At 37.4% G+C, this 21,894-nt stretch overlaps 1 protein-coding gene across 8 annotated transcripts; it reads right to left on the bottom strand.

Moving 5' to 3' along the window:
- Positions 1–616: 616 nt before the first annotated feature.
- On the bottom strand, positions 617–7,020 carry LOC110825864 (Pentatricopeptide repeat (PPR) superfamily protein). Of its 8 annotated transcripts, XM_088222952.1 has the most exons (4): positions 3,149–7,020; positions 2,868–2,938; positions 2,538–2,634; positions 617–1,568 (listed from the first exon to the last, which is right to left on the bottom strand). In XM_088222952.1, exon 1 carries the CDS (start codon positions 6,355–6,357, stop codon positions 3,955–3,957), a length of 2,403 nt encoding a protein of 800 aa, XP_088079078.1. In that variant the 5' UTR covers positions 6,358–7,020; the 3' UTR covers positions 617–1,568; positions 2,538–2,634; positions 2,868–2,938; positions 3,149–3,954. The 8 variants fall into 8 exon arrangements, with proteins under 8 accessions (XP_088079078.1, XP_088079076.1, XP_088079077.1 ...); XM_088222950.1 differs by having other exon boundaries at positions 2,868–7,020; XM_088222951.1 differs by having other exon boundaries at positions 2,538–2,938.
- Positions 7,021–21,894: the final 14,874 nt, after the last annotated feature.

Below are 21,894 nucleotides of genomic sequence, written 5' to 3'. Positions count from 1 at the left end.
ATAAGATCGTATAATTGAATTAACAGATATTTAAGTAAGAATAATAATTTTTTATTTTAAGAATAATAAAAAAATTATAAAATATTCAATTAAAACATAAAAACATAACTGAATTTATCCTGATTACTCTTTAAAATAAAATACAAACTCATTTATTTATAGTCCAAGAACATAAATATTAATAAACAGAACTTCTAATTATTTATTACGTATAAAAATTGATGGAAAAGATCGTAACAATACTTAAACAAATAAATGGGAATAAAAGTCCACGTACCGAGAAGATTTTTTGTTATTGTCAGAAAAAATAAAAGTTCCATTCTTAGTAAAATAGGAGCCGGAAGTGGAATGAAAAGTATCCTCCATGAATATTGAGATATATATATCCCATAAAAAAACGTTTTATTTTTATTTTATTCTTAGTTATTTCTCATTCATAAGTGCTTATCTTTATTTCAAATGGGCAACAAAAAAAAAAAAAAAAAATAAAAATATTTTAGGAATTTTGTTTGAATATTTCTCTAATACTTTAAAAATATTCAAATCTAAGAAATTAGGAGTTAAATGATATGACCAAGTTAATAGTAAAAAATAAGTGATTGAAAGAGTTTATGTATTTACTGATCAAATTGGAATTTACATTTTAATTGAAATATAATTCAAAGAATAAATTAGTAATTTACAACCAACAAAAAAAAAAAAAAAAAAGAAAAGAAAACCTCCTGAAGATAATCTTAAACTAAATTATCATCAGCCCATTCTTACTATATTTAATAAACTATGATTAATTATATAATGAAAACCTAAACATTACGTACATAGCCTCCGATCCTCTCCTCTTTTCATCCACAACTAAAAACAGCACAAAAGTAGAGAATTAACTTGCGGGACTGGTTGAGCATTTGTCTTGAAAATTAACTTGCACGTACGTAAAAGTAACCAGAAACTCTGGAAGGTTCGTGGGCTCCATGGACATGGCAGCTCAACCGTACAACACCTAGAATGGAATTTTGGAAGTCAAAGAACTGGATTTGTAAGATCTAGGTTGAAGTCGTTTACCTTCCTGAACCACTGATTAAACAGAACAACAAATAAAGTATCCAAAGAAGATTTCGCCCTGCTTCTTGCTCATGCTTTGCATGCATGTGGACAAGGTCATGGCGTATGCAAAACAAGCTCCTTTCTGGTAACAGGTTCCATTAGGTGCACTGAGAGTAATCTTAACATTTCAATCATTTAGCAATTGCATATTATAATCAATCAACATCCTCAAAAGTATGCAAAGCTACTATGAAAAAATTATTATAGAGGAATATCCCTCTATCCCTGTAACGGCATCAGAAATTTAAAATTAAATGTATATTAAAAATATCAAATGCGGAAACGAAGTCAAAAATTCGATTAACATCCCTTACACTAAAACCAAAAACGTGCTCACAAAATATAAAAGATCAAACTACCTAAAAGAGAAACTTGAAAGTAAAAGCTACGAATATGACTATGGAGTCTTTAGGCGTCTCCTTCGTCGTTCTCCTGCGGAACCGGCTCGGGAACGATGTCTTCCTGATCTGAAATGATTAAATAAGGAATGAACTACACTAACCCAGTAAAGACATCACGATATCTCACCGTCACGAAAGTAAAGGTGGGTAGAAAACACAAAAAGACCAATGGAGCATAATTTACAACAAATTCTTTTATCAACAATAAATCCTTCACCATCCACTTAACTCGGTGAAATCCATAAAACAGTATACGAAAGCAATAACATCATCATCATCATGAAATCATATATGAACTGTATAACATAATACTTATCAAGCTTTTTGTAATTCAATCGTTACACAACATATTTTCCTCATTTACCAGCCCACTAGTATCCATGGGGATCCATAGGGGTTCCGCTACCCGTTAACCCTTAACACTTGAAATCAGATTCCAGGGCCGTCCCCATACCCCGTCCGGTATGGGCGCCAAAACTATAAACCTCATTACCCCGTCCGGTATGAGGGTGAAACAGGCCGTCCCCATACCCCGTCCGGTATGGGCGCCAAAACACATAAGATCTCCATACCCCGTCCGGTATGGAAGACCACAATCCCGGTAGGGTTCCCTACGGACCCAGTCCGTCCACCATCTCCCAGGATATCTAGTCAGGCTGACCCCATTATACAATTACCCATTTACATAATCTTTCATTCTCTTTTTCCTCAGTCAGCGTCATTAATCCACATACAAACAAGCAAAACGGTAATTTATGCCAAACAGACAACATACAACATCAATATCCCAGTCATTCAATTCATAATCAATAAAACAGTAAAATATGCACACGAAACTATAAAATGAAAACATCAAACCTCATACTGCATTTAAAACTGTAAAATAGGCTAAATAACAGTTAACCGACAAACACACTAGACTCGGGCTCCATTAGCGACTTTAAGCAATTTCACACATTCGTTGATTCAAGAAATACCGTTTTATCATTGTTGAACTTTAATACCGTGATAGGAAATAGGGTGAGGGGTCCTTACTCGTTTCGGGGTTCGAACACGGCTTCACAGTGCGCCTACGGGCTGTCCCTAATTTTTCCTGAATTTTTCCCAGGGAACTGAAACGCACTGCAGGTACCTGCACGTGTTTCAAAAAATCCCAAATTAGGCCCCGGGCCCCTTTCGGCCAATATCGCAATTCCGACACAGCGGCTCTGCCGTGCTCCGGCGACGGCGCCGCCGCTTGCGGCAGCGATTCACCTCGGGTTGGCCGTTTCCGGCCGAATTCGGCCACACTCGCATTGGTCCCTGCGATAAAACAACCCTCGGGGCCCTCGGGGGGCCAAAAAATTACGGAAAACCGAAGCTTACCGGCGGTGGTGCTCTCGGGTGCGGCGGCTCTCCGGCGAGGTTCGTGTTTTGGTGATTCGGCTCCGGTCAACCTGTAGAGAAAAAAATGGTGATCACGGTGATATAAAAATTGCATCAAACGGAGGCTGAGAAGGGCCTCATCGGAGGCAAAAACCGAGAAGGAGCGCGGCGGCGCCGCTGGGTTTCGGCCGTGTTTTCCGGCCGTTTGGCCGAGATTTTGGCTCCGATTTGGCCACAGGGGAAATCAGCGTGGAAAAACGAGTTAGAGGTATGAAATTTACCTCGATCGGCGGTCGGAAATCTCCCCGGTGCGGCGGCGGGTGGCGGCGGCCGGCTTCTGGTTCGTCTTCTCCGGCGAGGGCAGGCGGCTAGGGTTTTGTGGTCTGGTGTGGGGGTTATATTTATACCCTTTTGCCTTTTGATCTCAGCCGTCCATTTTGATTTAATCTGGGCCGTCCGTTTTTGATTGAATCTGGGCCGTCCGTGCGATTGCATCTGAGCCGTCCGATCGCGCATACGCGGATCGCCAACGTAGCCCGTCCCGAATCGACGTGGTCTTGCCACGTGGCAGGTCCCGGTTGGCCAGGACTGCTGACTGGGTCTGCTGACGTGGCTTCTCTTTTTCTTTTTTTTTTTTTTTTTTTTTTTGTTTTTTTTTTTTTTTTCACCCTTTCCAGGCGCTACAATCCCTCTGGGCCCTGAGGCATTTTAGATTTTCTCTGATATAAAACTGTCACTATCAATAACTATCTACACGCACGGAAGGTCAGGCTTTGCTTGAAGACAAAGTAGAGAAAGTGTGCTTTAAACGGAGCATGATTTGGTTTGCCAAATTATCTAACTTATGCCTCACGTAGACAGTAGAAAGAGGCATAAGAATACGTAGGAACTGCTTTAGTATCTATAAGCTACTTTAAAGTTGATGAAATAAATCATGAACGGAAAAAAAAAAGGTACCTGATAATTAACAACAACTGCAGTTCTGGCCATATTTAGAACACCTTGACTGATGAATATCACATAAGTTATGATATTCCTGTGGAAAGATGGACCGTAAATGAGAATGGATGTGTCAATTTATTTTGTGCTACACTGAACTCCAACCAGCTCTCTTGCCAACTCCCCTTTCCTTCATCATTTCTCTTGCTCTCTCTGCCTCCTGCCACTTGCCAATAGAGCTATACATGTTTGCAAGAATTACATAGTAACCATCATTTTTCGGGTCAGATTCAATTGCACATTTGGCCATCCTTACCCCCATCTCGATTTCATTGTGAATTTTACAAGAATTTAATATTGTTCCCCACATACCCCCATCGGGAGATACTGGCATTGATAGAATTAGAGCTTCAGCATCCTGCAGATTACCTGACCGGGCAAGAAGATCTACCATACAAGCAAAATGTTTCAAATTGGGTTTGACACAATAACGTTGCATTCTGCCAAAGAGATACTTACCTTCTTCAACAAGCCCAGCATAAGCACAAGCTGAGAAAAGAGCAAGAAAGGTAAGTTCATTTGGTTCAACACTAGATTTCTCCATTTGTTGGAAGATTTGTATTGCTGACTCTGCATCTCCGTGCATTCCATATCCTGAGATCATAACATTCCAACAAATAGCATCCTTTTCCTTTATTGCGTCAAATAATTCCCTTGACTTCTTTAGTTGTCCACATTTTGCATACATGTCTATCAATGCAGTAGCAAGAGATGGACTAAGCTCATAACCTGCTTCCTTAATATAATGATGAACACTTTCTCCTTTGTCCAAAGAAGCCAGGTGAGAACAAGCAGAAAGCACTATTACCAAGGTTGCCAAGTTTGGCTTCATGTTTTCTGAAATCATTTTATTAAATAATGCGATAGCTTCATCAGATTTCCCATGATAAACATAGGACGAGATCAGCGTGTTCCATGTAACGATATCTCTCTTCGTCCTATTAAACATTCTCCATGCAGTAGTCAAGGTACCATTTTTCCCATACATGTCAATGAGGGAATTAACAACTGATATGTCTCCATCCATGTAATTTTTGACAACATAACAATGAATTGACTGACCTAGGTGGCCTGCTTCCAAGTGAGAACATGCAGAAATTGCAGAGACCAAGCTAACAGAGTCAGATTCAATTCCAAGACATTGCATCTCTCTGAACAATTCTAAACACTTCTCTTTGTGGCCCATCTTACCATAACAAATAACCATCATATTCCAGGAATCTTTGTCAGCTTCAGCTTCAGTTTGTATTCTATCAAAAAGCTTCTCTGCAGTAGATAAAAGCCCAAGCTTGCAGTACATGGACAGTAATGCACTATGAACAATCTGGTCCAACAGATAACGCCGCCTCATGATCAATCCATGAAATGCTTTTCCTTCATTGACTTTCATGACATTACCAAAGCCTGAAAGCATACAACTTATGACAATTCCATCTGGATGTACTCCACCAGCCTGCATTTCCCAAAACAGAAATATGCATTCCTTCATGAACCTAAACCTAGCATGGACACCAATTATTGACGTCCATGTTAGAAGGTCTTTATCATCAACTTCATAAAAAGAAAGACATGCCTCCTCTGGATTCCCACATTTGGAATACATGGACAAAATTGAGGCTCGAACAATCTGAGAGTGCACTAATCCATTCTTCACCACTAAACCATGCAAACACCTACCCTCTATCAAACCCCCCAAATTCCCACAAGCATGAAATGCACCTTCAAGTGTCCTGAAATTCGGCCTTTCATCATCCCCACCAATACTATGCATGTCACAGAGACAACAAAGAGCCTTTTCATTTTTACCATTCTGCACATACCCAATGATAAGTGCAGTCCAGGCAACAACATCTCTCACTTGAATTTCATCAAACACAAGAGATGCATCCTCCATATAACTGCACTTTGCATACATATACACAAATGAAGACCCAACGGCAGAATTATCTGCAAAAAGGCCGCATTTGAAAGTCAACCCATGAACCCACTTCCCCCAACCTTCCTGCAAAAGCTCTGCACATGCAGAGACAACCATGGGAATTGTGAAATGGTTCGGCAAGTTATTCAATAATCGCATAGCAAGATATAAATCAAGTGCTCTTGTACAGTTGGCACTAGAGAAATGAGCCTTGATGATGGAATTCCAAAGGAAGATGTCTTTTGGGTGAACCAAATCAAACACTTTATCAGAAAAATGTGTTCTGCTGAAACTAGCGTAGAGGGAGATCAGCTTTGATGCAATGAAGATGTTATTTGAGTTTCCACTAGTTATAATAAGAGCATGAAATCTAAGAAGAGACTCAAGAGTTGCTGCTGTTCTGGTATTTGTCCTTGAGGTTTTCTGGCCAGAAAGAAAGCGGTATAGCTGACACTCAATGTAGCTCCAACTTGAATGGGAGTAGATGATTCTCAAAGAGGGAAATCCTGGCTTCAGAAAACGCATTGTAGTACTCTCAAGTTTCCAATGCCAATGGATGTGTATTTTGTTCATGCAATAGTTTTACAAATAAAATCTCTCGTGTGTTTAGATAACAATCCTAAATCATATTTGGTAAGAAAATTTTTCAAAAGGACCAAAAAGCCAAGCCAACATTAATACGCCCACGTAGAGAGATTAAACAATGTACTTTCCAGAATAATCAAAATCCAGATAAGCACAACCTCATCAGAAATAGAAAAGAGTGAGAATTGCAGACTAGGGACGGATCAAATGTCAAAAGAGAAAGCCAAACATTATGTTCAAGGCTTCCCAATTTGCAGACTCCGCGACCAGCATTCTTTTCTACTCTGTTCCTCGAGTCTTCCGCTCATAAAAACCTCTCAGCTCTTTTTTTTTAGATTTCTTTCTCTAAACTTTGATTTCCAGTCTCCATTTCTCTCAAAAACTTCCCTCTCCTATTCCCTCAGTTCCTTTCTCCCCCTCTCCAATTTGAAGTCCCTCTCCGTTCGAGTTTCTGAAAACCCTCGATTTGAACCCCCTCTGTCTCTAGAAACAAACGCCATGACCTGTGCAACTGTTCCGGATTCGTCGGCTTCATCTGCAGCGTCCTCGCACGTCGGCAGCTTCTCCTCACAGCCGAGCAGGTAAACATTCTCTGCGTCTCATGTTTATCAGTCATCTCTCTCTGGTAATCGGCAATCAGAGGCTAATATGTTATGAGCTGAAGATTTATGCATTATTCCCATGGGTCAAACATTGGGCTTCGGACTGATTTGGGCTTTTTCATTTCTTTATTGATTTTTTTATTATTTTTCAAGTTTTTCACATAATTTTTTTTTTCTATTTTCTCCTTCTTTTTATTGTTTTAATTTTTCAATTGATTAATTTACTATTAAAAACCAGTGCTTTCTTAAGTTTTTTCTAAAGAAATTTCTTAATTTCTTTTAAATAATTAAAATAAGAGCATGACATATAAAATATATAATTTTTAGTCAACTAATATTTTGGGCCAAATAAAATAAGAGTGTGATATACATAATGTAAAGATCCGAAACTTAAATGGAAATAATATCAAATTAAATGCGAAAGTGTATAATAACGTTAGGGTTTATATTTTTTACACATAAATTAACATGTCCAATAAGAATACAGAAATGTCATTTTCACGGTGGTTTATAAAAAAAAACGTAATAGCATATGAAAATAGTAAATAAATGTTATTGGGAGGTTAACCTCCACTAGCTCTTGATAGGATCCGGGAGGACTCCTACTTACAGCCCTCATGCTTATCAGGATCTAAATCTTAATCTTCTTGATCTAAAATACATAATAAGGGAAGGGGTGAGCTACACTAAATCAATAAGAAAATTATACTACTCACCGATACAGAAACTGAAGGTTGGTAAAAATTATAAAAATAACTAATTAAACTCTTAATTTAAGTAAATTCATCTATCATAAGGAAAATTATTTATTACATATTTACTGTTGCGAGATTTCCAAAATCGACCTGTAGAGACAATAATTCAAATAACATTATGATTTTATATTCAAGTGAGCAAAAACAACTTTTCTTTTTAGCTGCTTACTAGTATCTCTGGCGATCCATATAGATATCCCACTACGCGTGAACCTAATATCTAAACTTGTCAACTAATTAGCCGTCCCATACTTCGTCCGATATGATTGCCAAAAATACCATCTCTCGATATCATGTCCGATATGAGGGTGAATTGGGTCATTTTCATAACCTTTCTGGTATGAGCACTAAAAATATCATCCCTATACTCCATCCGATATGAGATAACATTTACGGTAGGGTTTCCTATATATCCGGTCCGTCCATCATCTCTCAGGATATCTAGTAAGACAACCATTAATTAATTCACATAACCAAGTAATTTTTTGTCTGCATGTAAATTTCAAATTTCACAAATCAACCGTAAATCACGCAAGACAATCAATATATACATCAAGGAAGCACAACTGAATCATTTAGTCATTCTAATATATTTTCATGTATTTAAAATTGTAAAATTAAATAATCAGTTAAATATGACAAATAAACAACTAATCAGTTCTGACTCCACTAGTGACTTATAATTATTCTCAAAATTTTTTCTAAATTTCATAAAATATCATATTATTGATTATTAAGCTTCAATTCCGTAACAGGGAATAGGGTGAGGGATTCTTACCCGAATCGGTGTTCGAAATATCAAACTTTCTACTGCGCCTACTGGTGGTCCACGGATTTCCTGAATTTTTCTACAGAGAATAAACACGCTTCACATACCTAAAAATACTCGAAAAATCTAAAATCGTTGTTAAAAATTCTTTTCGCCCAATTTCAAGTTCCGACACAGTAGCACCGCCGTGTTCCAGTGACGACACCACTGCCCGCGGTGGTAGTTTGCCTCAGCCTGGCTGTTTTTGGTCGTTTTTGGCTGATTTCGGGTGATTTTATACATATCCCTACGAGAAAACATGTTAGGGGGTCTCAGTTGACCGAAAAATCAGAAAACAGAAACCTATCGGTTTTTTGGGTGCGGTGGCTCCGCCAGCTCACCTTCGTGACTAAGAGTTTTTCTTCGATCAACTTGTAGAAAATAGAACACAACGGTAGAAAAATAGCATGAAACAAGAAACGAGAAGGGACTTATCGGAGGAGGTTGTGGGCTTTGCCCGCAGTTTCTAGCCACCTGTTATTAATTTTGCTCTGATATGGCTAGAAGGGTGCTCAAAATTAAATTTCGAGTGGGTAGGAGAATTTTTACGTTTTTTGGCAGTTGGAGGTGGCTCTAGTGCGGTGGTAGTCGGCGATCGGCTCCCTTCTTCAGTGATTGATTCTTCTTCTCCGACAGGAGGCTGATGGTTAGGGTTTGAGTTCAGTGTGATACGAAATATTTATACTTATCTTGCATTAATCTGGGTCATTCATCGCATTTGATCTTGACCGTTCAATCATGTTTAAAGAGTAAACGAATCTGAACCATTCATCACGTTTGATCTAGATCGTTCGATCGCACTTAAGAAACAAACGAATTCGGACCGTCCATGCGCGTGGGACCGTTTCTAGGTTGTCTAATCGCGGGGCATGCGGATCGCCTGGGTGACTTCCCACGTGGCACCGAGTCAGTGTGTCTTGCCATGGAGCGCACTCTGATTTGTCGAGGCTATTGACTTGGTGGTCCTACGTAACTATTTTTTTTTATTTGCATTCTGACCCCCAGTTTTTGATTTTTCTTTCAAAGACACCCCCCGAACCTAAATTTTCATCTTTTTTTACCAAAATTATTTTCAATCTCAACCCTAATTTATTTTTTCCCAAATGTAACAAAAATTTTATTAAATTAATTTATAAAATGTATTTTTTTTTATATTTCTAAATTAACAAAATTTATCCTGAGCCAATTTTTCAGACCCAGGTCTTACAACTCTCTGCTCTTCAAAAAAATTTAGTCCCTCTAATTTGTCACTTTCACTTAATCAAATAGTTGGGGATACTAGACTCTGAAGTCTGATTCTAACTCCCATGTGGCCTCTGTGTGTGTGTGATTCTGCTATAGGAGCTTAACGAAGGGAATTTTCCATTGTTGAGTACTCTGTTCTTTCAGTCTACAATGCTCATTGGTACCTCTTCATAGGACAAATCCTTCTGAAGTGAAAGGGGCTCATGGGTCAAGATATGAGAGGGGTCCAAGTTGTATTTGCATAGCATGAACACATGAAACACATTATGAACTCTAGATAGTTCTGGAGATAGTACTAGTCTGTAGGCAGTGGTACCAATTCTGTCTAAGATCTCAAATTATCCAATAAACCGGGGGATTTAGTTTTCCTCTCTTGGTAAACCTACTAATTCTCTTGAAAGTGGTGACCTTGAGGAACACTTGATCACCTTTTCCAAATTTCAAATCCCTCCTCCAAGTGTCTGCATAACTCTTCTGCCTACTTTGAGTCGTCTGGATATTCTTTCTGATCTTAAATATTTTAGTTGTAGTCTCCTCCACAAGACTGGGCCGAACAATTTCCTATCACCCACCTCTTCCCAACAGATCAATGATCTGCATGAGTGGCCATATAACGCATCGTACGAAGCCATGTCGATACTTTCTTGGTAGTTGTTATTGTAGGCAAACTCTATTAAGGATAAATGATCATCCTAATGGACCCCGAAATCAAGAACATAAACTCAAAGCATATCCTTCAGTATATGGATCGTCCTTTCTGATTGTCCATCGGTCTGAGGGTGGAATACGATACTAAGAGATAATTTCATTCCCATGACTTGCTGAAAATTATACCGAAAACGAGAAGTGAACCTAGAGTTCCTATTGGATACTACTGTCACCGGCACTCCATGTAACCTGACTATCTCTCATATATACATTCTTACTACCTTGTCCAAGGGGTCAGTCATCTTAATGGCCAAGATGTGAGAAGACTTAGTGAACTGGTTAACAATTACCCAAATGGCATCATATCCTGAGCATTTCTTAGGTAATCCTATCACGAAATTCATTGTGATCTGTTTCTACTTCTACTCTGGAATCGGTAATGGCTAAAGTAGGCCGTATGGGCGTTAATATTCTGTCTTGACCTACCAACACACTAGACACTTGGAAACAAAGTCGGTTACCTCTCTTTTCATCCCGTTCTACCAAAACTAAGGTCGTATATTTTGATATATTTTAGTACTTCTGAGATGCATGACAAATTTTGAGTTATGAACCTCTATCATGATATCCCTTTTCAGCTCACTGTCACCTAGAACACATACCCTGTCTTAAAATCTGAACAATCCATCGGCAGAGACTCGAAATTCTAAATTTACTCCCTATTTTGTATCTTTTCTTAGAGTTACTAGGGTTGAATCGGCGAATTGGGCTTCCTTTATTCTCTGGATCAACTTAGGTTGAACAGTTAAGTGGGCAAAACATTTAAGTCTCTTCAGGTCCTAAAGTCGTATATGTTGTGCAGCCCCTCTTACCCTAAATTATAAAACTATTAGTTGAGCTAACACACCTGCACTTTTTTTACTGAGTGCGTCGGCTACCACATTATCCTTGCCCGAGAGATACAAAATGTTACAATCGTAGTTCTTGAGGAGTTCTATCCATCGTCTCTGACGCATGTTGAGATTCTTTTGAGTGAATATGTGTTTCAAGCTCTTATGATCGATATAGATATGAAAAGTCTCCCTGTACAAGTAATGACATCAAGTCTTCAAGGCGTAGATAATCGTGGTAAGTTCTAAGTCGTGGATGAGATAGTTTTTCTCATGACTCTTCAATTGCCTAAACCCATAGGTTATGACATTCCTATACTGCATCAAAACACATTCCAACCCTAAGTAGGAAGCATCACTATAAACTGTGTATCCATCTATCTCACTCGGCAAAGCCAACACATGTGCAATAGTCAACCGCTTCTTTAATTTTGAAAAGCTCCTTTCACAGTCCTCGTTCCACTCAAACTTGACGTTCTTCTTTGTGAGTCAGGTCAAGGAGTAGTTAGGCTAGAAAATCCTTCTACAAACCTGCGGTAATAACCTGTCATTCCCAAAAAACTACAAATCTCCTTAACCGAGTTCAATTTCTCTCAACCAAACACTGCCTCAACTTTTTTGGGGTTCACTGATACTCTGTCCCTTGATATAATATGTCCTAGGAAGGTATTCTACTCGAGCTGAAATCCATACTTACTCAACTTTGCATACAACTTCTTTTCTTTGAGAACTTGAAAATTTGAGTCAGATGGTGAATGTGTTTCTCTCTTATTTTTGAATAGATTAAGATATCATCGATAAATACAATAGCGAACTGATCAAGGAATTATCTGAAAAGTATGTGCATCAAATCAATAAAGATAGTCGGTGCATTGGTTAGTTCAAATGGCTTGATTAAGAACTCATAGTGTTCGTACCTAGTTCGGAAAGCTGTTTTGAGAATGTCCTCCACCTTGATATTTACCTGATGGTAACCTAAACTATGTCTATTTTGGAGAAGTCCTAAGCACCCTGCAACTGATCAAAAATGTCATTGATCCTGGGGAAGCGATACTTATTTTTTATCGTGAGCCTGTTCAGTCCCCTGTAGTCAATACGTAATTGTAATGTCTCATCCCCCTTCCTTACAAATGTGACTTCAACACCCCAAGGGGACACACTATGTCGGATGAACCCACTATCCTACAATTCATAATCTGTTTCCTCAACTCTTCCATCTCAATACAGCTCATGCGGTAAGGAGCAACCAAGATAGGTTGGGTGCCTGACTGAAGATCTATGGTGAATTCAACTTCTCTATCCACTGGCAGTCTGGGTAGTGCATCAGGAAACACATCCGAGAAGTCTCGGACTATTGGAATCTATTGAATGCAAATTTCTTTCTTAGGTTTACCTAGTTAGAGAAAATAGCTTAGTTAAAACACTTTGTATTACGGAAATTGCTATAGGGGAATGATGTTTAAAATTTTTATTAATTTGTAAATGACTCTTCATTAGGGGGTTAAATACAAGTTTCTTATGAAAATAATCTACGGTGGCATGATACACCGCTAACCAGTTCATTCCTAGGATTATATCAAAGTCCCCTGTGTTGATCTCTATTAGGTCCACACTCAATTTTCTAGCTGCTATATCTATGATACAAGCTTTGTATATAACTTCTCCTAGTAGTGTCCTACTCCCAAGAGTGGACACAAATAACACAGAATTAAGTCTTGTAGGTAATACATTCAAATTTAGTATAAAAGCATGTGAGACAAATGAATGTGAGGCACTAGTATCAATCAAAATATGTATAAGATGATTCTAGATAGTATACGTATCTTGTATCACATCTGGGTTGGCTTTTGCACCTTGCTGAGTGAGGTTGTAAGCTCTACCCTAGATAGAAGGTCTAACTTAGTTCTGATTCCTCGGGCACTCTCTCGAGTAGTGCTGGGCACTCTCACATATACGATAAGTATTGTTGAGGCGATAGTAGGATCGGTTCCCATGATCCTTGCCACAATGTTAGCAAGTCCTACCGTGTCCGGTTACCAAAATCTAAGGGGGAGCCTAAGTCACTAGCCCAGGTCTCTTATTCTATTGAATAGGTGCAGTGGTTGCTGGTTTACTGTGTGAAATCGAAGGCATGAGGTTCCCCATTGCTGGAGAAAAAATGTGAAGGTTCCTCTCCATTAGCTGTGCCTTGACTAGAACGACTGAGTAGGTACTGAATTCGAACACATATAACTGTTTTCTAATCTTATGACCGAGACCCCACTCGAACTTCTTTACCCTTCTGCCTTCATCCATCATCCTCTTAGGGGAATACCGACCCAACTCTAGGAACTTTTAGGTATACTCTGACACAGTCATATCACCCTGGACTAGGTGTGTAAACTTTATTTCTTTCAGATGTTGGAGGTGCTCTGGGAGGTACTTTGCATTGAAGGCCATCAGGAACTGTTTCTAAGTGAAGAATGGGTAAGGTGGCCTACATGAGCTGCCACTAGCGACCTGCATCTCCCACTAGCATGTAGGTGGCAAGTATAACTCTCTGTTCGGGGAACATGTAACAGTCCTGAAAATTTAAAAGGAAATGCATATAATAATTTGAGTGCGAAAGTGAAATAAAAGGTTAAGGTTAACATCCCTTACATGATAACTTAAAAGTACTAAACAAACATCACGGAATAAATTCTCTGAAAGAAATACGAGAAATTAGAAAAATAAAGGAAACTATAAAGTATATAACATCTACTCGCAGTCTTCTTGCGGATCGGACTCGGGAACCATGTTCTCTTGATCTGAAATGGTTAAATAAAGGGTGAGCTACACTAGCTTAGTAAGGACATCACACTATATCGTCGGTACAGAAGTAAAGGTTGGTAGAAAACCAAAAACAACCAATGAAGCACCAAATTTAAACAATACATTCATTAAAAATAAAACCATTTACTCTTTTACTTACCATTGGGAAAACTGTGAAAGCAACCTATGAAGATAATAACATCATACAGATCATAACTTCATGCACAATCTATAACATAGAACATATCATAAATTTATATTCATCAATAATAAATAAATCATAACCGTTTCTCATTTCTCCAGCCTACTAGTATCCATGGGGATCCATAGGGGTGTCCCCGCTACACGTGAACCATTTTCCTTAACAATCTTAATTACAGAGTCATCCCCATATCTCGTCTAGTATGAGCACCAAGACATTAAACCTCAATATCTCGTCCGATATGAAGGTGAAGCGAGTCGTCCCCATACCCCGTCCGGTATGAGCACCAAATTACCAAGTCTTCATACCCCGTTCGGTATGAGACAACGTTCACGTTAGGGTTCCCTATGAACCCGGTCCGTCCACCATCTCCGAGGATATCTAGGGAGGCTGTCATCTTATCTATTTATTAGATCACATCCCTTTCCTGTTTTCCCTTAGTCTCCGTTATCAAATCAAACACAATCACATAAATAATAAACATGCACCCGATAATGCAATCATATCTTAAATTCCAAAACCACACAGTGGTCAAGTAAGACAGCAATACATGCATTTAAAACCCTAAACTAGATACTATCATGTCTTTAAACTATAAAATAAATCAACAGAAATCAATGTCCGATTCAGGCTCCATTGGTAATCCGTAATTAATTATGCATAACTATTTAATTTATACAAAATACAGTATTATCATTTATTCAAACTTCAATTCCATAATAGGAAATAGGGTGAGGGGTCGTTACTTGATTCGACACCAAAAGCTAAGTGGTTACTACGCCTACGGGCAGTCCCTGGGTTCCCTGAATTTTTCTTCGGGAATTGAAACGTACTTATGGTACCTACAATTGTCCTAAATAACCCAAAAATTAGACCCAGAGCCTACTCAGAAAATTTTGGAATTCTAACACGGCGGCTTCGTCGTGCTTCTGACACGACGTCGCCGCCCGCGACGATGATCCGACACGGATTAGCTCTTTTTGGCTGTTTTTGGCTGAATTCAACAAAATTTGCATTGGTTCCTACGAGAAAACATACTTAGGGCCCTTAGTGGACCCAAAAAACGTAAAAAATCGAAACTCGTCGGTAGTGGGGCTCTCCGGTGCGGCGGCTCCTCCGACTCACGTTGCGGTTAGGTGTTTTGCTCCGGTCAACCTGTAGAGAATGAAACGGTGGAAAAATCACATCGAAGGAGAATTGGGAAGGGCCTCATCGGAGGTGTTTTTCAAAACACCCTACGGCAGCGCCGCCGAGCTTCGGTAGTGTTTTTCGACCAATTGGCCAGTTCTTTCACTCTAATTTGGCCATGGGTGGGTTTAAAATTGAATTTCGCACAAGAGAAAAAAATTTTAACTCGTTTGGCGGTCGAAAATTGCTCCGGTGCTGCGGCGGGTGGTTGGTTCCCCGGCGGCTGAGTTGTCTTATCCGGCGTGGAGCTCTGGCGGCTAGGGTTAGGGTTTGGGTGCGGGTGGAGTTATTTATACCCATCCGCTTTTGATCTGGGCCGTCCATCACTTTTAATCTAGACCGTCCGATCGTGATTAAATAGGGAGTGAATCTGGGTCATTCATCGCGATTCAATCTGGACCGTCTGTGCGCGATGTAATCTGGGTCGTCTATGCGCGTTTTCAATCTGGATCGTCCGTGTACATGGGAACGGATCTCAGCCGTTCGATCGCGCGCATGCGGATTGCCTGCGTGGCTCCCCCCACGTGGCCTCCTGCGTTAGTGCTTCTACCACCTGGTGCGTCCTGGTTGGTCGGGGCTGCTAACCGGGCATTTGACGTGGCGTAACTTTTTTAAATTGTATTTTGACCATCGGTTTCTGATTTTTCTTTCAAAAATACCTCCAAAACCCAAATTTTTACCCCTTCTTTCCAAAATTATTTTTAATTAAATCCTTAACTAATTTTTCACCCTTATTATTATTATTATTTTCATTAAATCAAATTAAAATAAATTAAATTCAATTGATAAATAATTATATTTATAAAAAAAATAAAATAAAAAAAATGAATGTTGGGTGTTACAGACCACTCCAAGAGTCGTGATAGCATTCTCTATCTCAGCTAACTAGTACTCAGCATTTTCAAAGGAGGATGCCCCTGCAAAAGTAGATGAGTTTAGTCTTTTATACCTCTTAGTGTAGCTTGGGTCCATCATGGGTGGAACTGGGTCCGTGGAAGAGGGACTGGATTATGCTGGGGAAGGACCGGATGGCCCTATGGTGGTACTGGATGATACGGTGGAGGCACCGAATTGTACTGTGGTGGTGTTTGGTGATGCGGTGGGGGCACCGAACTATACTGTGGTACTGCCAGATGGTAATGTGGAGGAGTATGGTTGTACCGGGGTGGGTCAAACTGTGGCAGTAGGGGAGGGTCAAGTAACTTCATCCTTTTCTCTCGAGCCTGTTAGGCAGCGATGAGTCTCTCCAGCATTTCAAATAGTCAGTCAACATCCTCTCAAAGTGAACCCTCCCAAGCTGCTCGATTTAGTTGGAATCTTCCTCTCTTCATCTATTTGTACCTGCATTTCACAAGAAATGGTTGAGTGATAATTTATTTTTTTGGTGTTTCCTTAGGTCTTTGTCTAAGGAATGATTCCGAGGAACGCGACTCTGATATTAAATGTAAAGACCCGGAACTTAAAATGGAAATAAGGTCATAAATTAAATGTGAAAGCGTATAATAACGTTAGAGTTTACATTCCTTACACATAAATTATAGGGAGGTTAACCTCTACTAACTCTTGATAAGATCCGAGGAGACTCTTACTCACAGCCTTCCTGCTGATCAAGATCTGGATTTTGATCTTCTTGATCTAAAATGGTTAATAGGGGAAGGGGTGAGCTACATTAGCCTAATAAGAATATCATACTACTCACTGATACAGAAACTGAAGGTTGGTAAAAATCATAAAAGCAACCAATGGAGCTCTTAATTCAACTAAATTTATTTATCATAAGGAAAACTATTTATTGCATACTTACCGTTGCGAGATTTTCAAATCGACCTATAGAGACAATAACTCAAATAATATTATGATTTCATATTCAAGTAAGTAAGAACAACAACTTTCCTTTTTATCTATTTACTTGTGTCTCTAGGGGTCCATAGAGATGTCCCACTACTCGTGAACCTAATATCTAAACTTGTCAACTAATCGGCCGTCCTCATTCCCCGTCTAGTATGAGCATAAAAAATATCATCACTCGATACTCCGTCCGATATGAGGTAATATTCACGGTAGAGTTTTCTATATAGCTGGTCTGTCCACCATCTTACAGGATATCCAGTAAGACAACCATTCATTAATTCACATAATCAAGCAATTTCTGTCTGCATATAAATTTTAAATTTCACAAATCAATCATAAATCACGCAAGATAAGCAATATATACATCAAAGAAGTACAACTAAATCATTTAATCATTCTAATATATTTTCATGTATTTAAAGTTATAAAATCAAATAATTAGTTAAACAGGACAAATAAACAACTAACCAATTCTGACTCTATTAGTGACCTGTAATTATTCTCAATTTTTTTTTTAAATTTCACAAAATATCATATTATTGATTATTTAGCTTTAACTCCATAACAGGGAATATGGTGAAGGATTCTTACCTGAATCGGTGTTTGAAACACCATACTTTCTACTACGCCTACTAACGTTCCCTGAGTTTTCTGAATTTTCCTGCAGAGATTAAACACACTTCACATACCTAAAAATACCTAAAAAATCCAATTTCGGTGTTAAAAATTCTTTCCGACCAATTTTGGGGTTCCGGCACGACGGCACTGCTGTGCTCCAGTGATGACACCACCGTCCGCGGCGACAGTTTGCTTTGGTATGACCGTTTTCGGCTGATTATATACATATTGCTACGATAAAATATGTTATGGGGCCTCGGTTGGCTGAAAAAATTAAAAAATAAAAACCTAACAGTGGTGGGGTTTTCTAGGCGCGGCGGCTCCGCTGACTTATCTTCGCGGCCAGAAGTTTTTTTTCAGTCAACCTGTAGAAAACAGAACGGAGAACACAACGGTAAAAAAATCGTATGAAACAGAAAACGGGAAGGGGTTCATCGAAGGAGGTTGTGGGTTTTGCCCACAGTGGCTCCGCCAAGCTTTACCTACGGTTTCCATCTCACTCGACGTTTGTTTTGCTTTGATATGGCCATAGGGGTGTTCGAAATCGAATTCCAAGCGAGTAAGAAAATTTTTATCTTTTTTTAGCGGTCGGCAGTCGGCTTCCTTCTCTGACGACTGGTTCTTCCTCTCCAGCGAGAGGCTGGCGACTAGGGTTCGAATTCAGTGTAATGCGAAATATTTATACTTATATTGCATTAATCTGGATCGTTCAATGCGTTTGATCTCGACTGTTCGATTACGCCTATGGAAGAAATAAATCTAGGTCATTCATCGCATTTGATCTCGACCGTCCGATTGCGCATAAGGGAAAAACAGATTCGGACAGTTCACGCGTGTGGGACCGCTTCTGGGTCGTCTGATCTCGGGGCATGCGGATCGCCAGCGTGGCCTCCCGCGTGGCATCGAGTCAATGTGCCTTCTCATGCGGCGCGCTCCGATTCGTCGAGACTGCTGATTGGGCAGTTCTACATGACCAAACTTTTTTTATTTGCATTCTGACCCCTAGTTTATGATTTTTCTTTTAAAAACACTATATAAATCTAAATTTTCACTCATTTTTATTAAAATTATTTTCAATCTCATCCATAATTTATTTTTTCTTAAATATAACAAAAATTTCATTGAATTAATTTATAAAATGTATTTTTTTATATATTTTTAAATTAACAAAATTTATTCCGGTAAATTTTTGGGGTTCGGGTATTACACATAATATGTAGCTTTTAATTAATAAGATTATAACTCTTATTAGAAGACATTTGAAATAAATTTTAAAATGTATATAGAATTTATTTATAAACATATGTTAAATTATAAGAACAGAATTTATATAGAATATTATATTGAATTTATTCTAAAATTTTATTGATTTTGATGGAATTCCACGTAAGTTTTGAATTTATTCCAATCATAACTTATGTGCAGAACATATTGAAAAGTATTGTATAGTTTATTAAAGTATTCCTATTTAATTTAATTATAAAGCAGTACATGCTATTTATATTAATATGAAAAAGAATAAAATATATTATTTTAATTTATTAACATGTTTGTATCTTAAATTTTTATAAATTTTCAAAAGTAAATAAATTTTAATTAAAATAAATACAAAAAATTTAGATTTGCTTGAATCATTTGCCTATTGACATTAACTTTTTAATGTATTAATTCTGACTAGCGTGGAAAATGACTGAATTTTCTAACACACATAAACCATGCACCCCGACATTTCATTTACTATAATATTTTTTTAAGGAAAAATTAATACATTTTATCAATTTTTTGTTAACAAAAGTTAATTTTATTTAATTAGATGATAAACTCAATGTTTTCATCAAAACAGACTAGAAGTATAGTATAAAACTCAAATTTAATTAAACTGTGGGCGGCTAGAGATAAATTAGTCTACTTTATTAATTTAATTAAAAACATAATTACATAAAAATTTTCATTAAAATTTATTTCATATAAAAAAATCATTGACTAAAACCTGCCCGAATTAATCTACCAAAATAAAAAATGTATATATATATATATTATATTTTATGATAAATTAGTAGCAGAGAATATTCATACATTTATGATAAATTATTTTTTAAAATTTATTAAATATATTATTTAAAATAATATTATAGTTATAACTGCAAACATAGAAAACTATATATCTCCATTATTTGTTCACTTATTTTTGCTTGTTATTGGGCTGTTTAGTCATGTAAAAAATCATAAATTTTTATTTAATTCAAATTTATTTTGTAAGTTACAGCAAGAACATTATGCAATTAAAAAAAATAACTAATTAAAAGGTATTTTTTACCATCAAATGTTAGTTTAGATGATAAAAATGTAAGGGCATTATTTTTTTCACCTAATTATTGTGAGGGTAAAACTGTAAAAATATGTAAAGAAATTTAATTTCAATATAAAGAAAAGTCGGTGGAGAAATTCTTTTAACATTAAATATTTTTATTTCCTGCAATTAATTATATGATGATAAATGATACGTAGGGCCTTCTTCCTCGATCAAAGCCATTCATTAAACGGTGGGTCACCCGTGTCTGTTGACCAACCCGACAATAATAAGAAAAAGATCAAAAGAAATTAGACCAACAACATTCAGAATTCCTCTTTTTTTAATTATAAAAAAAAAAGCATGTATGCATGTTGTAAAAGTCGATAACCTTAAAAGAAATAAATTTATAATTTAAATGTAGAAGCAAATAATAATGTTATAGTTTATATTCTTGACACAATAAATTACGATGTCCAATAAAATTACGAGAATGTTTATTCTATTTAATTCATAAAAAATAAATAGTAATTTAAAGAAAAATAAATAAATAATTATCATAGGGCAACATTCACTAGCACTTAAAGCGAGTTCGGGAAGTAGATTACTTACAACCATCTTTTTGATCGAGATCTAAATTTTGATCTTTTTGATCTGACATGGTTAATAAAATGGTGCGTTATACTAGTCTACTAAGAAAATCAGACTAATCACTGATACAGAAATTGAAGATTTGTAAAAATCAAGAAATAACTAATGGAGCTCTTATTTTAGGTAAAGAGATTTATCTTTAAAAACTGTTTATTTGATACTTACTGTTACAGTTTTTTTCCCCAAAATCAACCTATGAATATAATAAAGGCAATAACATTTCAATTTCATGCACAAGATCAACAATCCCTCTTTTTTAACTTATTTACTAGGACATCTGGGGGTCCATAGGGATATCCCTCTACTCATGAACTTAGTATCAAGATTGACAATTAATCTGGTCGTTCCCATAGCTCGTCCGGTAATGGGCGTCCAAAAACACCATCGCCTTAATACCTCATCCAGGTATGAGGGTGAACCATATCTCCCAAGACCCTTCTGGTATGAGACTTCTCAGCCTTGTCCAACTGAGGTAATGCCCACGGTAGGGTTCCTTATGCATCAGGTCCGTCCATCTTTTTCCAGGATACCTAGTAAGTTCTTATTTATTTAGATTCTCATCATCCAAACAATCACCAAAGCATACTAACGTCTCATTTCATTTTCACTGATAAATTTAAACGACATTTAAGTAAGCAATATAGTTTATCATAACTAATAACCTGGTAACCAGATAACTAAATAAACAATGCCGAAGGAACCAAATAACTAAATAAACAATGCATGAGGAATCAAATAACTAAATAACTAAGAAAATCATAAAAACTATCAATTTAATTACGCACAATATATTAGTAAGCAAACATAGGCAGTACAGGAAAATAAACAGGGAATCAGGACAAATATAAACTAACTGGTTTCGGCTCCACTAGTGACCTGTAATATTTTTATGTTCTAATTTTTCACAAAACACACCATTATTAATTATTAGTCCTCAATTTACCGTAACCGAAAATAGGGTGAGGGATCCTTACCCAGATCGAT

Source organism: Carica papaya, chromosome 6 (genome assembly GCF_054855325.1).
Source record: "Carica papaya isolate Zhongbai chromosome 6, ASM5485532v1, whole genome shotgun sequence".
In the NCBI taxonomy this organism is placed as follows: domain Eukaryota; kingdom Viridiplantae; phylum Streptophyta; class Magnoliopsida; order Brassicales; family Caricaceae; genus Carica; species Carica papaya.
The sequence above is the reverse complement of the archived record's forward strand: the minus strand, read 5'-3'. Positions and strand labels throughout refer to the sequence as shown.